The 21875-nt window shown below is 33.8% G+C and overlaps 1 protein-coding gene across 1 annotated transcript in view; it reads right to left on the bottom strand.

Moving 5' to 3' along the window:
- Positions 1-1193: 1193 nt before the first annotated feature.
- The window catches only part of ARID2 (AT-rich interaction domain 2), a 170402-nt gene continuing 149720 nt past the window's right edge, over positions 1194-21875 (bottom strand). The window contains exons 17-21 of the mRNA XM_069490313.1: positions 13626-13764; positions 13449-13534; positions 12052-12175; positions 11868-11959; positions 1194-4309 (exon numbers count right to left, since the gene is read on the bottom strand). Coding sequence (XP_069346414.1) covers positions 4165-4309; positions 11868-11959; positions 12052-12175; positions 13449-13534; positions 13626-13764 — 586 coding nt within the window. The 3' untranslated portion in view covers positions 1194-4164. The remainder of the gene's footprint in view (positions 4310-11867; positions 11960-12051; positions 12176-13448; positions 13535-13625; positions 13765-21875) is intronic.

Here is a 21875-nt window from a genome sequence, read left to right as displayed (position 1 = left end):
GTAATTGCACAGCAGAAGTGTACCCGAGAAATCTCAACAGTGGTTATCAGGCAGTGGGGGTGGAATCCAGCAGATGGGAGTGAGACTTTTCATTGAATATTTTTTAAAACTTTTTGATCCTTGAATTATTTTTGTATTACCTTCTCACAAAAGCTACTTTTTAAAAGGCAGTTTATCTTTTGAATAAATGTATCCATGTGGGTTGTATTTCAGACTGAAATCCACAGGAACCAGGACTTAATGATAGCCTTTTCTCTAAAGTATAGTCTCATTAATCAAAGGAAATGGATCTGCTTACCTAAGTATATGACAATGTGACTTAGTGTTTCTGATTCATACCAAAGGCACTTCTGGTCTTAATTTTTACCAACAGGAAATGAGGATATAAAAATGCAACAAAAGAGATACAAATATCAACTGTAATAAAGTTAACACCGGCTGTAATGTGTTAGTAATTAGAAAGTGGTACTTTCTTCCTTTGTTTTGCTGCCTTTGGAGAAGGCTGATGTAGTTGTTAAAATTCTGAGTATCTCAGGCCGGGCGCGGTGGCTCACGCCTGTAATCCTAGCACTCTGGGAGGCCGAGGCGGGTGGATCGCTCGAGGTCAGGAGTTCGAGACCAGCCTGAGCAAGAGTGAGACCCGCCCCCCCCCCCCCCCCCCCCCCCGTCTCTACTAAAAAAAAGAAAGAAATTATATGGACAACTAAAATATATATATACAAAAAAAAAAAATTAGCCGGGCATAGTGGCACATGCCTGTAGTCCCAGCTACTCGGGAGGCTGAGGCAGTAGGATCGCTTAAGCCCAGGGGTTTGAGGTTGCTGTGAGCTGGGCTGATGCCACGGCACTCACTCTAGCCCGGGCAACAGAGTGAGACTCTGTCTCAAAAAAAAAAAAAAAAAATTCTGAGTATCTCAGTGACTATTTCATGTACTCTGACAAGAGTCAAGCAGTATGAGAATGGTAAGCTAAAATTTCCTTTGAATAGACACCAGATATTTTTCTTTTTTAATTTACTATTTGGTAAAAACGACCAAGAGTAAAGTGCCAGGTGTCCCACGTGGTTAATCCTACGGCTCCACTCCTCCTCAAAAGCATCTGCTTTGGTGATAAAGAACATCATGTTTTCTTTGTTTGGTGTTTAATACTTTAATCACAGTGATTAAGACAGAACTCACTTATCCAAAACATTCTCATTTAAAAAATCATTTTTATTGTCATTTTGTGGTTTAAAAAAAACATACATGGCATGACTATACAGTAATGAGACGAGTTTTCACGTGTCGCTTGGATTACTGAGTCTCATTAGTATATAGTCACATCCTGTCTTGAGCTTGGAAGAAAAATATGCCTTCGCTATATGATTATCAATTTTGTTACTTAAAATTTATTGAGTGCCAACAGAGCACTAGGCACATATATAACACAGAATTGTACAGTCTCTATGTTGTAGACTATATTATTTACATAGATTTCTCAAAGGTAACATTAAAGCATGTATTTACAGAACTTTAGACAAAAATAACAATACTGGAAATCAGCAAGTTTCTGTCTAGCCAGGAGCACCTTTTCATGAATGAGAGGGTTACGCAGAACTTATTGTGCAAGAGCACTTTAATTCCATTACACAGCAAGTCCATGTTGTTATATAGTTCTATAAAGCTATAAGAGGAAAAACCTAAGTAAGAAGCCATAAATCGGTTTCATTAGGTCAAATACATTTAGAAAATTCTCTGCTGAGACCAATGCTTAAACGACTACAGTCATATTTACATATAATAGCACAAAAGCTAGAACTACAGCATGCGATTCCATGAGGTGGGAGAATGGTCAACAGGAAAATCATTTTTCTAAACCCAGAGGTTCTTCTCTTTTCTATTAATTTAATTACCATTGCACTTTCTTATTTTGAAAAGAAAAAGGTACCTTTAAAACAAACGTCGATGTTGCACAAAATTACTTTACAAAAATTCAAGAGGTTTTTGGATAAAGTGAATAGAAAATTCCCCAACTGATGTGAACCATCGGGGCCTTGTAAGTTTGAAGGGTTGGAAGGCCATTCTGCGGTTAGCCACATGATCTCCAGGGTGTCTGCTGGGCAGCCCCAGTCTTGGAAGATGGGCCAAGCATAAACCCCACAACCCTAAGAAATAATCATGACTAATGTTGGATGAAATTTCTCAAGCATTCATTTGAGACATGGCAGAGTGCTGTGCCAGGGATCCTCCTTCAGGGAGAAATTAGATTTTCCTTGGATACTACTTGAATCAGAATATTTAAAAAAAAAAATTTATATCCGAACTGTGGCTCTTTACTCCAAGAATCTGCCCTCAAATTCAGGTTGAAGATTTGGATACACTGTGATTCTTAATCAACAGTCAAGAAACACAATATTAAACAATGAGAGCTTTCAGTCAAATGTACAGTATCCAATAAAGAAAGGTATATTGAGCTTTAACTGCACCAATCAGATGCTATTATCTGGGTTTGCTCTGCATTATAACAAGATATAAACATTCAGTCAATCTCCTGCTTATGTCATGCAAATTTGTCACATAAAAGACCTCTCTTATCTTTTCTCCAATACATTATCAGTCAAGATATAATCTAATAGGTAGGTGACCGTTAGACCTTGCCTGAATTTAGGATTCTCTAATTTTTTTAAGAATGTCTTAAGCATACTCAGAAATGAAGGACTCAAGAAAATGTTCAGTCATTTATTTAAAAACTATAAACAGTCACCAAAGTAAATAAAGCCATTCTATAACATAAACTGTTAGGTCTATATTTTTACTGCACATCCTAAGGACACAGCAGAAATGGTGGTTGGGAGGCCTTCCACATTTTTGGATGCTAATAGAACAGGCAATAGGCAGTTATAAATGGATACATTTCACGCTGGGGGGAGAAAGACAATTTAAGGAAGTGAGCAGTTTCTGAGCAGGAATGTGGTACAGTATTAAGAATGGAAGAATAATACAATAAAATTCCACACTATATTAAGATAGAAAAAGCAGTGAAGAAAATATCATACCTGCACATAATGCATATATAACACAGGAGAAAACCTGTATAAAATTCCATGTATTTAAACCAATTTACAAATACAAAAAATTCTGTCCAAGCTCTGAGCTTGCACATGACAAACGTTTACAGTGGATACATGTTAGGGAAAACCAAAAAATACCTTCAAATAGTTTTTCTTCTACAAAAATGACATGAGATATATTATTCCATACTCTTTCAGCCAGCAAAATGAGTTCTACAAGGTATATAATACAAAAAAAAAAAAAAAAAGAAAAATGAAAAAAAAAATCACAGTTCCACAAAACTGTTTGACTTTACAGCATCAGTACCTTTGCAGAATTATTTACACAAATTTAAAGAACATCCACTGCGTAGTAGAATATATCACAATTACTTACAATTGACAGGAAAGTCTAGAAAACTTTAGAACCTACCAATAATGCTTCTAGGACACCACAGAATGTATTTCCAGTGGCTGCAGTGGCATGAAAGGTGTTCGTTCTATTCACAAATATTTACAAGATCTATTCAGACTGGTAAATTTTTATGATAATAAATAAGTGAAAATATATTGGCTCAAGTAAGAAAACCAAGCTACTGATTTCTAAACAAAACACACAATCCATAGCTAGATATTGGTGGCCCCCTCTGAGATTGGGGGTATAAGTGTGCTGAAACTTTTTTTTAATTATTCAAACCAGCTTAAACGGTTTTGTAAATATAAAAATGTGCTCCTTTTGGGATATAGATAAAAATATTTAATGCTTCTATTTCATCTGCTCATGTAGGTTTTACAATATTTCATGTATATTCCAATGTGGATGGTACTGAATTCTGATCATACCAGTTTCCATCAGGATTTATCCGATCTGAGAGACATCCTGCAGATAAGCTGGTTGACAATCCCACAGCAGTTCTTTTTTTTTTTTCCTTTTTCTTTTTGGATTTTTTTTTTTAAACAGAGAACAAAGGGATTCGCTCAGAGATCAGAATACGAAGCTTCCTCTCAGCATCATGGGAGGAGATAAAATAATTCATTCAATGGTCTCTGTTCCATTAAGACTTGGTGCTTTCTTCAGTAACAGTATGTGAAATGTATCTGACTTTGAGTCCCCACTGCGTAAGTGGAATTATTTTTCACTGCAGCATTTCTGACTCTTTTTCTTGTTCTTTACTCTGAACTGTAAAATTAAGTTCATAAAGGCATTTGGCAAGGGTGGAGGAAGCTTCCATGTTACTAATGGCTAGCACTGATAAGTTGTTTTCATGTCTCTTTAACAATCTAAAAAAAAGAACATTAAGAAGGTTGTCAGTCTCCAAGGTCACAGTGATGATTCCTTATCATGGATTTTGCAAGTTTAAAAACTAAAATATAAACAATACATAGTTCCACACCCAGTAAAGGTTAATATAGCATTGCAGGAAGAGAGCGAGGCATCTGAGAAATGAGTAGCTTAAACTTGTTCAATTTAAGGATGAGTAAATTGTGGCCAACTTGAAGTTCCCCAAACTGAACTGACTTTCTAGCTAGTTGAAGTAGAATTAGGCAATACCATCCAACTGCCTTTTCTCTGTGGTACCTTTCTAAATATGGAAGATTGCATAGCATAATTCTGTTGGTGGAGAGGAACAAAATGGTTGCTTTTAGATGATGTGAAATTAAAACTATATTGTAGGTATGATTAAAGTTTCTTTCTCTTCATTAAGTGAAACCAAGCTATAGCTAGTGTAACTACAACCTGAATGCCACATTACCCACAAAAGAAGTTGTTTTCTAAAAATTTATAAACTTTAAAAGAAATTTTCTACCCAAAAGATCACAATATTGATGTTGCCGTATATATAAAGATGAAGAGATTATAAAAGTGAGCATAATCTAGCAATGAACAAAGTGATGCTGAGGGCTGAGGAGAAAGGTGGTAAAAATTAGCCAGAAATGGAGGGATGGATAGATGTGTTGTCACTGCAAAATTATTTCAAGTGTGCCTTATGTGCGAAAAATTTCATATTAACACGTTGACTACCACACTAGAAAAAAAATTTTTTTTCATTGGGGCCACAGTGTTTTATCATGAAAATAGAATAAAAACTTCAAAAACAAAACATTCCTTTCTTATTTAATGAAAAATTTATTTTTTGTTTTCTGCGTGTGAGTTATATGCAACTTGAAAAATAGTTCACACAGCTCCCAAGGTAAAGAAAGAGACATATGAGTTACATACACTTCACAAGGCCCCAGGCTCACAACTAGCATGAGTTAAATACAACTCGCATGGCAGTTAATGTGTTAAATGAGAGGAAAAAAATCAGCTAGCATGAGATTATCCAAGAACCTAGGCACTTTCATGAAAATAACTCTGGGTAAAAAGAACTAGAAGACAAAAAAAGAGGAAATGAAGACTCTTAAATTATGATTGAAAAACATTACAGAAGCAATTTATGAAAAAAGACAAATTCAAAATCAAAATTTAACGTGAGGACTGTAGTCACTTTTACCATAACAAAACAAAGAAAGAAGTAAAACAAATATAACAAATGGAGATTAGCTGGGCGCAGTGGCATATGCTTGTAATCCTAGCTACTCAGGAGGCTAAGGGGAGGATCTCTCAAGCCCAGGAGTTTGAGATCAGCCTGGACAACATAGCGAGACCACGTCTCAAAAAAAAAAAAACAACCAATCACGATTGAAAAGTTGGGCATCTTTTCATATGATTTTTGACCATTTGGATATTCAGCTTCATGTAGTTTCCGTATGTTGATACCACCACACACCCAAAAGAATGGCTAAAATTAAATATTAAAATCACACCACCAAATGTTGGCAAGTATATAGAGCAATGGAGACTCCCATACTTTGCTATAGGGAGTGTAAATTGATAAAACCTCTGGAACTGGTTGGCATTATGTAGTAAAGTTGTAATATACTATGAGTCACTGATCCTTTTTAAAAACTCAACAGAAATGTGTACACATATGGCCAAAAAACAGAATATGAGTCCGACTGTTCATAGCAGCATTATTCTTAATAGCCCCAAACTGGAAACAGCCCATTTGCCCATCAAAAGTAGAAAGAGGCTGGGTGTGGTGGCACACATCTGCAATCCCAACACTTTGGGAGGCCTAGGTGGGAGGACTGCTTCAGGTTGGGAGTTTGAGATGAGCCTGGGCAAGATAGGGAGACCACCATCTCTACAAAAATATAAAAATTAAAAAAAGCCAGGCATGGTGGCACATGCATGTAGTCCCAGCTACTTGAGAGGCCGAGGGAGGAGGACCAATTCAGCGCAGGAGTTTGAGGTCACAGGGAGCTATATGATCAGGCCACTGCATTCCATCCATCTCAGGCAACAAAGCAAAATGCCTCTCTCAAAAAAAAAGTAGAATGGAAAAATAATTCTGTACTGCAATAATATGTACAAAATAGTGCTATATGAAACAATATGAATCAATCTCACAAATATAATGTTGAAAAGAATAAATACTATATGATTCTACTTATAGGAAGTTCAAAATCAGGCAAAACTAATTTATGGTGTCACAGATCAGGACAGTGGTCCCTGCAGGGAAGAGAATGGAGTAGAGATTGGAGGGACATGAAAGGGTGCTGTTGGCACTGGCACTGCTCTGCTTCTTAACTTGGACGCATAGTTATATGGGTGGTTCACTTTGTGATAATTCATTGAGCTTCACACTTGTTTTGTATATTCCTGCATGATTTACTTTAAAAATTCTATTTAACAAATTTTAAAATGAACTATGAAATTTCTATGATTCTTTTTCTGAAAAACAATTAGTCATAAAAATCTGACTTAAACTTACATATAATTTGTTAAAAACTAAGTTAAGAAATAAAAACAAGTAAAAAAAAGAGTACAAATCATTTTCCCTCATGATCAATGAACACTTTGACAAAGACAAAAGCTTTTAGTTTCAAAAACTTAGATAAAATTATAATAATATTTTCCAAATAGTCACATGTTGAAAAATATTCTTCCTTTTATTTGGATGTCACATGGATAAAACTAGATAGAATAAACTGAAATCAACAGGATGACTTTAAAGTCACTAATGATTTGCTTTTTGATATAAATTAGTATCTTTTATTTTTTGATTTTTTTTTTTAAATAGTCACTTTGTTTCAATACAATGAAATACGTCTATTTTGTTTTATAAAATGATATTCACTTGAGGCCAGGAGTTGGAGACCAGCCTGAGCAACACAGGGAGACCCCGTCTGTACAAAAAATAGAAAAAATTAGCTGGGCTTGGGGGTGTGCATCTGTAATCCCTGCTACTTGGGAGGCTGAGGCAGGAGGATCGCCTAAGCCTGGGAGTTTGAAGTTGCAGTGAGCTATGATGACGCCACTGTGCTCTAGCCCAGGCAACAGAGCAAGATCCTGTCTCAAAACAAATAAACCAACAAAAAGACTGAATAAAAAACTGTGATATAACAATAGTATGACAAGGGAAGGGAAAGTGAGTGGAAGAAAGATTTAAGAATATTCAATTCCTTAAAAGGGAGTCAACAGGTAATGTGTAAAACGGGTAAATTAAGAAATAGTGGGGGGGTGGGGAAAAAATATGAAACTATTGTTTTTAACTTGCACTGTTCACTTAATAATTTATCATGAATATTTCCCATATTATTTCATATCATTGTACAAGAAATAATGTATACATTATGAGGACATACTGTATCTAACAAGATATACTGTTAGACTCTTTGATTCTGTAAAATTAAAAAAAAAAAATAAAATAAAAAAAATAAATAAAAAAATAAAAAGATAAAAAAAAAAAAGAAATAGTAACAGACATACTATTTAGAAATATGGAGGCAATTCCTAGAAGAATTAACTCAAATTGTTGAAAGCTCCCCTTTTGGAGGTAGACAAGAGAGGTGAAGTGGAAAACTATTATATTTGGATATAAGCTTTTTAGCACTTATTATTTGATTTTTTTTTTTTCTTTTAAAGAGAGAGTCTCATTCCGTTGCCCTGAGTAGAGTGCCATGGCATCAGCCTAGCTCACAGCAACCTCAAATTCCTGAGCTCAAGTGATTCTCCTGCCTCAGCCTCCTGAGTAGCTGGGACTATAGGGGCGTGCCACAACGCCCAGCTAATGTTTTCTAATTGTTTTAGTTGCCTGGCTAATTTTTTCTATTTCTAGTAGAGATGGGGTCTTGCTTTTAGGTCAGGCTGGTCTCGAACTCCTGACCTCAAGTAATCCTCCTGCCTCTGCCTCCCAGAGTGCTAGGAATACAGGCATGAGCCACCATGCCCGGCCTGATTTTTTTAAATTTATCTTTTTTAACAGCTTTATTGAACTATGGTTCACACACTACACAGTCGACACATTTAAAATGTACGATTCATTGGTTTTTAGTATATTAAAAGAGTTATGCAACCATCACAATTAATTTTAGAATATTTTCACTATCCTAAAAAATCCAATATGCATTAGTAGTCACTTTCCGTTTTCCCCAAATCCCTCCTTTGTTGTTGTTTTAGTTTTTTTTTTTTAAATCACTGTGGTAAAACATACATAAAATTTACCAATTTAGCCATTTTTAAGTGTATAGTTCAGTGATATTAAGTACATTCAGACTGTTGTGCAACCATGACCACTATCCACCCCCAGAACATTTTCGTTGTCTCCTAATGGAACTCTTTGCCCATTAAACAGTAACTCCCCACTCCCCACAGCCCCTAGTAATGACTATTCTACTTTCTGTCTGTATGTATTTGACTCTTCTAAGTACCTCATAAGTGAAATCATATATTTATCCTTTTGTGTCTGGCTTATTTCACTTAGCATGACATCCTCAAGGTTCAGCCATGTTGTAGCATGTGTTGGAATTTTCTTCCTTTTTAAGGCTGAATAATATTCCCATTGTATGTATATACCATATTTCATCTATCCATTCATCATCAATAGACACTTAGGTTGTTTCCACCCCAACTTTTAGCTATTGTGAATTATGCTGCTATGAATACGGGTATAAATATCTGTTCAACTCCCTGCCTTCAATTCTTTTGTGTATATACCCAGAAGTGGAATTGTTGGATCAAATGATAATTCTGTTTTGTGTTTTTTTTTTTTTTTTGAGGAATTGTCTTACTATTTTCCATAGCAGCTGGGAGTTCGCTAGTCTGGATATTAATCTCTTATCAGATAGGTGATTTGCAATTATTCTCTCTCATTCCATGGGTCGCCTTTTTACTCTGTTGATAATGTCCTTTGATGCACAAGTTTTAATTTTGATGAAATCCAGCTTTTCTTTTGTTGCCTGTGTCTTTGGTGTCATATCCTAAGAAATCACTGCCAAATCCAATGTCATGAAGCTTTTGCCCTATATTTTCCTGTATGAGTTTTATAGTTTTAGCTCTTATGTTTAGGTTTTTGATCCATTTTGAGCTTGTCTTTTATATATGGTATAAGTTATGTCTAACTTCTTTCTTTGCATGTATGTATCCAGTTTTCAAAACATCATTTGTTGAAAAGACTGTTTACTTCTCATTGAATGCGGAATTGGCACTCTTACTGAAAATCATTTGACCACATGTGAGAGCTTATTTGTGGGCCCTCCTTTCTACTCCATTGATCTATATGTCTATCTTTATGCCAGTACCGTACTATTTTGATTACTGTAGCTTTGTAGTAAATCAAGACGTGTGAGTCCTCCAACATTGTTGTTCTTTTTCAAGATTGTTTTTGCTATTCAGGGTCCCTTGAGATTGCTTATGAATTTTAGTATGGATTTTTCTATTTCTGCAAAAATCATTTGGATTTTGACAGAGGTTCCATTGAATCTATAGAATGCTTTTGTAATATTAACATCTTACCTAAATAAAGCAATGCACATGGGATGTCTTTCCGTTTGTTTATATATTCTTTAATTTCTTTCAGCAATCTTTTATAGTTTTCAGTGTACAAATCTTCTGCCTCTTTGGTTAATTCCTAAGTATTTTATTCCCTTTGATGCTATTGTAAATGGAATTGTTTTCTTAATTCTCTTTTTGGTTTGTTCATTATTAATATATAGAAAACTACTACCTGCTTTTTAAATAAGACCCATGTATTACACATTGATAAAAAGATACATACACATCAAAAGAAGGCAAAATATACTGCATTTCTCCAGTGCTCAAGCTTAGTCAGAATGGAGATAAGTTGCATCATTTAAACATTTTACATTATTCAAACTATCAGATTCTGAATTTCAAATTTAAAAAATTACTGAAATTTCATACTGTTTGGGATACTGTGGGAATGATGGTACAAACTTCCCTGTATCTTCCTGTTGACCTGCAATTTTATTGCAAATAAAAATTTTCTTTAGTCTAAAAGTTCATACCCTGTATTATTCCACGAGAGATGAGAAATAGCAGTAGAGAATTATCTTTTACAGCTGATTTCGTACACTTTCTTCTTCACATATACAAGTTTTGCCAGATTCTCTGTCAGTATTCTTGCTCAAGCAAAACTTTCCCTCACTTGAGATGTTTAAAAGAGGCTCTCTATATTTGGGATTTTGACCTGACTAGAAGGGTGAATAAAAAGAATTTAATGGATTGTTTTCTTATGATTCTACTATTCTAATATTATAGGAACTGAAGATGCCAAAAAAGATTTGGAAGGGTGAAACAACAAAATAAAAAATGAAACAAAGACTTTAAAATAAAAATTTTTGGCTCAACAATGTATTAGACCTAATCAAAGAGGCTTTGCTATAAGGCCAAGAATGTGCCATTTGGATGTGAAGAAAAGGCCCTGGTATTCTCATATGGTTACCAAAGCTTTATATTTTTTTTTCTGAAAAAATGTGCTTCGGTGTTAAAAAATTTTCTTGCTCATTTGCAAGAATACTCAATAAAATAAATATAGTAAATTTTGTCATTGCAAACATTCTTTTTTAACTTTAGTTTTAAATGTTATTCACCTTCAATTTACAGAAATTTTAAAACCTGATATAGTCAAATTCATTTTTTTCTTTTATAATTGATACCACTGTTTTTATGTTTGGAAAATTCAGTCTAAAGGTTATTGCAAGGAATATCATAAAAGATCTAAAACAAGGCAAAATAGGGGCAGCGGGAAGAACTAAAGTAGATTCAAGATATATTTAGGAGATGGAATTAACAGTATGTAAAACGAGAGCCCAGGATAGAAAGTGACTATCAGGAATGCAAGATGCATCGGAGGACAACCTCTCCAGGTCAGGGAGCCTGAGACTGGTCAATCGAAGATGTAGGAGAAATACTAGAAAAGTAACTTCAAAGGAGACAAAGTACAAAAGGCATCAACAGAACATTCATATTTACTCTCTCAAGGATTAAAGAGTTATCTTTCCCAGTTTCTATAGATCTACAAAATCCTGGGTTTTCTCTTGCTTAAGTCCATTAGAAAGTATCTTTTAAAACTCCACAATATTATAGTGAATCTTAACAATATTATGACTTGGATGGGTACCTTAAAATGCTAATTATCAAACTGAATTTCATTTTGATTTCACATGATTCAAATGACCAATTCCTTTTATTCCCCAATAAACATCCAAGTTTCCTCTTTAGTACAGCTACTTTTTGTTCTAAATTCTATGGCCAGCAAGAAAATTAATAAAACAAGTTAAAAGACCACCTTTTGGTTGTATCAACTTTGCTCTATTTATTTTGGGTTTTTAAGAGATCATGATGGTCTGACCTTGACATAAGCTTTTAGATGTACTTGTAAAATTGATGAGAAAAACACTGAATAAAATACAGATATCTAGTTTTATTGACTTATATGTAAAAGTAAAATAATCTAAATTCACTTTGGCTATGGAAAAACAGATTACTCACCTGCGACCACATTCTGAATATTTACCAATATTTTTTAATATTAAGGCAGCTGTTAGTCGGATGTGTTTAGTTATTGGTCCCTCTTTTTCATCCTTAAAAAGAAAGGAAAATAAAAAAAAAGAATAAAGATCTAAATCATACAAGGCTCACACCTTTACACATAAGGCTTTCAAGGCATGCTTACTGTAAAATCTCGAAAGACAAGGTTTCTTGATCCTCTCCTAAGAGCCATAAGTGCAGCACTGGGATGATTCACAATGGCCTTTTGTGCTCTAGGAGTTGAGCTTGTGCCCCCTACAGATGGCTGCCTAAATCAGAGAGCAAGAGACTGTTAACATATACTCCATAGAGACTGACAACTACAACCATCCTGCCAACCCCTAAGGTGGTTAACTTTGAAATTCTGGCTGGAGGATGATTAAAGGTCCCATGGTCCAGCATTAATGTTTATGTTTTGTGTCAGCTTAGGTAAGGGGGCTGTTAGTGTCAAGGTGAAGTTTCAAGTCTTTTATTTTCCAATTTATCAATTTTAAAGTAAACAACAGATATTCTATCTTTAAAGTTACTGTGCTGGGTAAGTATGCAATCAAAATAAATATAACATAGTACAAAGTTGTAGAGTTCTCATCTTTGACTATAATGTGAAGATATTAACAAAGAAGAAAATAATCTACAATGTAACCTGCAAATTTATAAATATTAAATTGTATCTAAGAGCAATATAATATTACCTAAGAATGTACTGGCATAGGTCATCCAGAAAAGATAATATAATATGAAATTATGCTAAACACTATATTTCAAGCTATTACTTTCTTAATCTTATTTCATTATTACTTAGTAATTTCAATCAGTCTTTTCAGTATAGTTCTACTGTTCTATAAGAACAGAGGAGCTGTAGAGATAGTTTGATATAAAGTCAGATTCAAATTATCATAGATTTCTTTGGCCATGTAGATACACTGCATCACTACCTGTGTGCTCTGGTGAGGCAGTGGTAGAAAGAGCACTGACTTATGCGAGGAAACCCTGTTTCTGACACTATGACTAGCTGCCGTATTTCTTTTCACATCTGTAAAGTGGAGGTATTTTTGGTACTTTTTTTTAACATGAACTAATTCTGAATATTAAATAAGTAATGTGAAAACAATCTTTAAAGTGTTAACCAATATGTATGCATGTTTATACATATATATATATAAAGAAATCTCTTTGCCATTATCAAATAGATGTTTAATTATTCTCTTAAAGGACAAAGAACTATACATAGTACTTCTAGTTTACTAAGCATTTCTCTTATATTAGTACCATCTGTCCTTGCTTCTAAAGACTTGTCTACAAAGTAGAATCAGTGTCAGAGCTACAAAGTACCTTATAGAGACCATGTGGTCTAATGAATATGAAAAGTGATGCCTAGAGAATTTAAGCAATTTGAACAGAGTCACATAGCTCGTTAGTGGCAGAGCTGGATTAAAACCCAGGTTTCCAGTCTCCCAATATGCTAAGTTGCCTTTCATTGTTTCTGTATTTTGCCTAGTTTCTTTTTGTATGTACAATAGGAAGTAAACTCATTTTCCTTACTTGGTAGAAGATTTTTGACTTCCTGTTTGTCCTGGTTCATCTTGTTTTAATCCTGCAAGCAGTGCATCCTTAGAACAGTGCTTATCCTTTTTGATAAAAAGGAAGGAAAAGAATACACATCAACATCTTTAATGCAACTAGATGAGTTACTGATCAAATATTACTAAGAAAGTGTACCTGTAAGTGGGTAATAAAAGAAAACCTCTGTCGTTGAAAAGGCTCACAACCTTCCCAAAGACACTGCCCTGGATATACATCCTTTCCTCCATGTTCCGTTGCTGCATGGTAGAAAACCTGTGAGGGTGTCTGAAACCACCTATAAAAAATAAAAGTAGTAGAAATTTTCTGACATTTGGATGTATTTAAGTATATGTTGAAACTATTTTGAAAAATTCTCTTATATTTCCAAGTTGAGTCATTCAACTGTAATGAACACTTATTCCCTATCTTCAATGAAGGCTAGCTAAGAATCTCTTGAAAGTGAATGAAATGTCATTTTAAAACACAATAGAACATTATCTTATAAACAAATACCATACTCTATTGTACCTTTAGAAGTTGTTCAAGCATGTACTAGCTTTCGTATTATATTATATGTTATATATTATAAATGATAGCTCTCGCATATCCAATCCAACAACTTATATTCTATAAATTTGGGTAAGTCTGCCTTTATAGCTGAGTTCACATTTTGTATGTTCATCCATGTTTACAAAGTCTCATCACCACCAGGGCTTAACAATACAGACGTCTGAGTGGGTAAGTGGCAAAGGACACAAAACTGAAGGAAGTCAGGTACTGTTCTTCTTTACTAATTGGAAAACATGGGAATGACAGGGAACACTGGAATCTAGATGGCAAAAAATGTATTTAAAAGGTTCAATTACTAATTAGTAACCTAAAAAGTTTTTTTTTGAGACTGTTCTGTTGCCCAAGCTAGAGCACAATGGTGTCATCATAGCTCCGTGCAACCTCAAACTCCTGGGCTCAAGTGACCCTCCCACTTTGGCTTCCCAAAACAGTAGGATTAAAGACATGAGCCACCATGTCCAGCCCAGTAACTCAATTATTTGTACAATCAATCTCTTTAAGGTCTGTGGCAGAGATATCTTAGAATTTTATTTTTTATGGTTGTCATATAAACATGTCTATATTTGAAACAATTTTTAATGTATAGCATATATCCAATATTTCAAATTAATATTCCTTCAGGAAATGACTGACATTTTAAAATAAATTTTAATAAAAAAGTAATTAGTATATTTTAAAAATGTAAAAATCATTATGTTACATATTTCATTTCTATTCATATTCTTCTATATAAAACTTACCAAAAGTTTACTGTGAAACTAAAATCAGTAAACACATTTTAAGTTTTGGAATTTCTTTTAATTCTCAGAATTCACAAGGCTATTTCATTAATATGAAATACATATGACTGGAGGTCTGTCATATAGACTAATAATTACCATAAAGAGGCATTTCTTATTGTATTTTTAAGGCTTTAATACTATTAAATCATTAGTTGAAATATAAAGCCTCTACACACACACCCCCCAAAACTCAGATGCACTTAGTCACTAGTCAAAATGACTTCTATTTCTAAACTATTTTGCAATACATAAAATTAATCAAGTTTATTTGCAATACATAAAAATGAATTTTCTTTAAATCAATTTTAATTACTAAATATATACAATTATGTGTGTATATATGATTTTAAGACAACAGAGATTTTTAAATGTTCATTAATTACTCTACCTGCCCAGCAGAGTCTATTATTTCTTTCCAATTTACTACCCTTTCCCTCATCCCAAGTCTATTTTCTCTCTAACTACTCTGGTCATACAAGCCATTCATTGATTGCTGTGGTGGTTCAACATGAAGTTCTAATATGACTATGAATGAAGCTGGTTGCAATAATCATATGAGGGTGAAAAGCAGTTAAGGGTTCCAAATCTATTAAATGGAATATCTGGATTTTACAAGTTTAACTGTAATATTGGAGAGTTAAACTCTAAAGAAATATAAAAGAAACAGATAATAAGTTTTCAGAATATTATAGATTTTTATTGGATGGTGTGGGGGAATAAGAGATGAAGCAGGATGAAACCACCTGTTTGCTATCATGTCTTAAAAAAATGATCCTCACTACTACCTTTCCAGCAATCACCTCCACTTGCCATCTCTCACCCCCAAATCATAAAAAACCTGTTCATTTAAGGAAACTGGGAAAATGTAAGAGTATCCAAAAGAAAATAAAAATTCCCTGTGAATAACCAGACTCCTATCATTTTAGTGTATTTTCTTTACGCTTTCTCTGTATATGTGATACAATTTTATATATGGTACCTTTGTACAAGTTAAAAGAACGGTCTTTACTAAGATACTTTACTGCCGTCTACTGAAAAACTTGCAATATACAACTTATGGCATATATAATGTAAATGGTACCCCCTTTGATGTGCACAATACTAGGCAGCAGCTCTGGGCAAAACATACTTCTCTGAAACTCATTTTACTTATGGGGAATCTAGCTTTCAGGGTGGTCGTGAGGCTTACATTTGACAATATGTGTAAAGCTATTTGGCAAATAGCAGGTCATAAATAAATAACAGCTATTATCATCGTGATCATTAGTAGTGGTAGTGCTACTAGCAGTACTGGTAACCGCTTGTCATTTCACCTACCTATCTTACTAATCTACCTTGAGACCTTCTATTTTGAAATATTCAGGCTTTGCTCAGTAACATCTGATCTCCTTCCAAGTTAATGCCCTCCATTATCAAATGACACCATCACTACAACTAATTGCATTCATTTTTGCTCCTGAAAAATCCTCCCCATAGAAACGGCTCCCAACTTCACTTCAGTTAAATACTGAACTTCAATCTTATTTTAGAGCTTGTCTTCCCCTGTACTAGTGTGAGATTGTAAATTTAGAGACAATGTTTTATATTTACTTCTCTGAAGAAAAAAAAAACCTTATTATTGAAAGAACTTAAGTTTATTCTATTAGAGCTTCCTTCTTTACATTAAATCTCTAGTCATTGTTCATCCTTTCTTTCCCTTGGATCTCAGCCAAAGTAGTCACTGTTTTCAGGGTTAACTCTTTCACTTATACACTGGATTCTATTCTGTTCCTTCATACATTATCCCTTTTTAGCATCTTCTCTGTTTTCCTCTCTACTGAATACTATACTTAAGTATAAAAATATATATATGTTACTCTAACTAAAAACAACAGAAATAATACTTTTCCTTGCACCTGCTACTTTCTCAAAAGATAGGAACCAGAATGTATCAGTATCTGGCAAAACAATACAAAATTTAATATTTAACACATTTATTACAGTAACTGTATCTGACATTTTTCTCTCAGTCATTGGCAATCCTTTAAAAATATATATTATTATTTTCAATTACATTATCAATACCATTTATAATGGCTAGTCTCCTGCTCATTATTTAAATAATTACAGTTGAAGCTCAGGATTTGCTTCTACTCTTTCATTTAATTCCTCTTCAGCCAAATTCTTTTTTCTTTAATCCTACTGAAAAATTGTTTGGTTCAACTGAATAGATATTCACAAAGGCTACCAGATTCAAGTTTCCTGATTCCAGCTAACCTAAGCAGCCAATTAAGATTAGCATACTTAATACTGGAACTAAAATAAAGCCAATAACCATTACTTTACTGGTATAATTTATACTGTAATTGTTACCATCACTTTTCCTATCATCAAACAGAATTTCTTAGGCATCATAAACACATAAACAAGTGAAGTAAATAAAGCACAATTTTCCTACCACCTTAAGAGTTTATTCTTGGGCCTGGAGAGGTGGCTCACACCTTTAATCTTAGCACTCTGGGAGGCAGAGGCGGGAGGACTGCTTGAGCTCAAGAGTTCGAGATCAGCCTGAGCAAGAGCAAGACTCCATCTCTACTAAAAATAGCAAAATTAGCCAGGTGTTGTGGCGTGGGCCTACAGTCCCAGCTACTAGGGAGGCTGAGGCAAGAGGACTGCTTGAGCCCAAGAGTTTTGAGGTTGCAGAGAGCTATGATGATGCCACTGCACTCTACCTAGGGTGACAGAGTGAGACTCTGTCTCAAAAATAAATAAATCAATAAATAAAAAGAGTTTATTCTTTAAAGGCCTGCAATGTACAATGTACTCAGGAGGTGATATATGGCAATAATATATAATACATATAACATTTTAATAATTTACTAAATTCAAAAGAATAATTTAAAAGCAAACATCAGTGATTATAAAGCTAAGACTATTTCCTTTGTTTTTAAACCATAAATAAAAGGGCTGAACAGAGCACTCAAAATTCATTTGGAGTTTTCTTAATCAATCAAGTTCTTGGCAGGCTATTTTTGTTTAACAGCCAAAAAATATTCCATGTCCTACTTAATAGCCCTCCTGCTACAAAATATTTTATTTAAGATGCATAAGGTTTTGTTTTTTTTTGCAAGAATATTCTATTTTGAAAGATGTGCAGATATATGTTTAAAATTCACATAAACGTATATATGACTATACATAAAAAAATCCACGCTGCAAATATATTTTAGTAAGAAAAAGCTCCATTATTTGTGGTAGAACAATTAACTTTTACCTAAACCCTTAACATATAATTGTTTTATATACATAATATTCTATGGCAAAAGAAATAGCAAGGGTATACATTATTTTATATTCAAATGAGATTTAATAACAAGCTGCTAAAATTTGGGGGGGGAAAAACCATACCAACAACCTTGGTGAGAGACTAACAGAATTTCATTTTATCCAGATGTAAAAGTTCAAAATGGAAAAAAAATACTAATTGCACTATTAAAAAATTAATTCTTTAATGCCAGACTAAAAATTACAAACTGGAATGCCCAAAATCAGTACTGGTGTTCTTGGAAACTAAATATTGCTGTTTCTACAAAAATGAATTCTCCAGTCTCAGCTTCTCCGCCACAGTCAATCCAGATTCAAAGTCGCAGGTGGGAACAACGCATTGACTACTGTAGCTGCCAAAGGCAATGGAGGAGGAAGCAACTATTTGGCCCTTTTTTGGCTTTTGTACTGAGATAGGTTCTGTCTCCTAGTAAGATTCAGATTGCAGGAAGTATCCCAAATATAGGAAAGGGGCCCACATGGAAGACAGCCAAAACCAACTGTCTTCAGCTTTACCTCCCTTTCCTTCTAATACTTACAGGAAAGGATCTCTGAATTTGCTTTTTGATCTTCCAGCACCAACTCCTACTAACCTACTGGTCTGTGAAATACTAATATAAAATTGAATTCTTAGAGACTCTGTTTAAATATGCTTTTAAAATGTGCACCCTCCACAAAAGTATGAATGTTGGGCTGAAATAACAGTTTGAAAAGCTCTACAGAAGTGGATTTGTACAATTCAGGTATTATAATTATGCTATACTCACAAGCTAAACATAAGATAAAAATAAGTGATATGTGTATCTTCATGTTTTTAATGAGATAAATAAAGCATGCAAATGATTTTCAGACTTCTAAATTCTAGGTTGGATATTTACACGGTTTCCTTGAAAGATATGGCAGTGTATCACTTCACACTGTTCTCCACAGAGCTGCACACAGCATAAAGAACCCCCTTACCTGAACTTTCGTTTGCTTAGCACTTACTAAGTATCTGCTATATTCACCTATGGCATCTTATTTGATTTCCGTGATTGTTCTTTAAAGAAGGTAAAATTATCCCCACTTTACTGCTGAGGAAATGTGCTTTCAAAAAGTAACTTTCTCAGAGCCATACAGCTACATGACAGAGCTGGGATTTGAAACTAGGTATATCTAATACTAAAGACCTGATTTTTTTCCTACTATATCATAACACATGATTGTTTACTTAAAATATACATAAATTAATAAGTTAAAAACAGGTAGAATTTTATATACAGTATCTATGATGCTATCGTTTTTTAATGTTAGCAAACAAATTCTGAAAGCATACTAGGTTTAAGAGGTTAATGCCGGTACATAATTCTCCTTATTCTATGCACAAGTTTCTAAGGAATAAGTAAAGTTTACTGGTAAACTACAGGCTATATTCTCACTTTTGGAAATTTTTTCCCAAAATATTTTAAATATTTGACACTGAAAGGGACTTTAACACAATTAGGCAAATTCATCTCATGGTATATAACCTTTTGGTATTTGATAACATCTTTAAGTAATCAAATTCTTTGGTATTTAGTGTTTGAAAGAAAAGAGTAAGGTAAAGAACTCTGCCACCATTTGTGGTAGAAATTAGGGCTTTTCTTAATAAAAAATTTTTATTTATGGCAGATCAGTAGTTAAGGCCCAAGGGACACATACTTCTCAAACTAATGCTACCAAAAATAAATTATTACATGAAACTAATCTCACATTTATAAAGGCTCAGTTGAAATTATAAGTATAGTAATAGTAGTAAAATATCCAGTGATTCTAGAGCTTTTACACAAAATCTTTTATAAACCTAGAAACAGCAAAATCATGACCTGTTATCTTGATAATTGACAATGCAAGATGCCAATAAGTTAGGTCAGCAAAGAACTGTTGACTTTAGAATCAAGCTAGGCAATCTTCCTTCATTTAACTCACTCAAGGCATAACCCTCTGAATATCTCTTCTGGTTTTATGACCACAAAATTGAGACAAAAGATGCTATAAAACTAATTTCAATTTTTTTCTCATACTGACATTTAATACAAGTTGTTGATCAATTTAATTACTGATTAATATTCAACCTAAACTAGCAGCTTATCTAGAATTAAGCAGTCCTTGCTGAAGGTGCAGAATCATGAATTAAAAATTTCCACTCTGGATATTTTACTCTACCAAATATTCCCAAATCATCAAGATGGCAGTTTTATAAATAAAACTCAACTAGTCTTTAGAACCTTCTTTTTTTTTTTAAGACTAGTCAAGTGCAGTAGTGAGGAGGGGAGAAAGTAGTACAACAAGGAGTTCAATCTGTAACTGACTGTGAACAATCAAGTGAGATAACTCACTACCTTCGGACCAGCCTAGAACCTTCTTTACTTAATGTAAAATGTATGAAACTGCCATCAATGTTTGTTAGATATTTGATTTTTTTCAGTATTTTTAAACTGACTACATTATTTCTGAAATATCAATTACTAGAGGAAATTATTAATAAAGTTTTACCAGGCATTCTGGATGATATTTCTGGAATAAGTAGAAGCACCTTTATTGAGAAAACAAATTCTAGCTACCTCTAAGTTTTTAATCATTTGCAAAATATAGTGAAGTTGATGTTTGTTGTTTTCTGTTATTTCCCATCGACCAAGCATTATTCAAACCTCAGCTTGATATAAAAATATTATTCTGGCTTGCATAGTAGGAATAATTAAACCTTATGACAGAACTTTTAGGAGGAATTGCAACTGTATAAGATTCAGTAGGAACTCAGTAATTTGAACCAGAACATAACTTAAGTAGATTCCTCAGAGGTTGACGAATATCAATTTTATTAGTACCAAATAAGAGTCCCTGGTTCATAGACTGACCAGCTTTCACACTGGAAATATTTGTTTAGAATAGGTTTGAGATCCTCTACATTCCTGGTTTGACCGTTAATGATGCAATTCTAAATACAGACACAAAGTAGACAGGTTCCTCTCAAAGGGAAATAATTTTCATCTTTCAGGTAGCAGTTACTAACTAGAAATCTATGAGGAACAACGTATTCTAGAAAAGTGGTTTTTCAACTATCTTTTTTTGCAACAGAACCTACTTTTCAAACAAAATATTACTTAAAACCCCTATATGTAAAACAAAAACAGAGATCTAATGGTTAAAGACAAGCTGCATGGCCTCTCTTAAACTTTGCCCCTATCCTAACACCACTCATTCAAAGAACATGGCCAAGAAACGAAGTTGAAAAAACACTGAGTATAAATTCTTGACTACTCAGAGGCATCAAGTCCTTTTCTCCAATTACACAGAATTAAAAAAGCAATTCATAGATGTTTTTTAAGAAAAGGAATTTTGGGGGGTCCACTTTCTTAAAAGAAAAAAGCAAAACCAAAATATAATCACATTATTTATATATTTCAATTATAAAGCAATAGTCAACATAATGTTTAATGATGATAAACAAATGAGGACAAAGACAAGGATGAGGACTTCCAGTTATGTCTTGGTCATGAAAAAGCTTGGAAGTTAGTAATCCCATCCTTAGAAGAAATAAGCTGAACAAACTGAAAATTAAAAACTCTTCTTAGATCTATCACTGAACTGAGGTCACAGGGAAAACTGCCACTCTGAAAGCTGGAGAGACCCATGAATACAGAGAATTACAGTTTATTGCTGGAGCCAATAACTTGTAGGAATACTTAAACAGTAACTGACAAATTGCTGGAAGCCTACTATGGACTATCTT

The sequence above is a fragment of the Eulemur rufifrons genome, chromosome 16 (genome assembly GCF_041146395.1).
Source record: "Eulemur rufifrons isolate Redbay chromosome 16, OSU_ERuf_1, whole genome shotgun sequence".
Classification (NCBI taxonomy): domain Eukaryota; kingdom Metazoa; phylum Chordata; class Mammalia; order Primates; family Lemuridae; genus Eulemur; species Eulemur rufifrons.
This window is presented reverse-complemented; position numbering and strand designations above follow the sequence as displayed.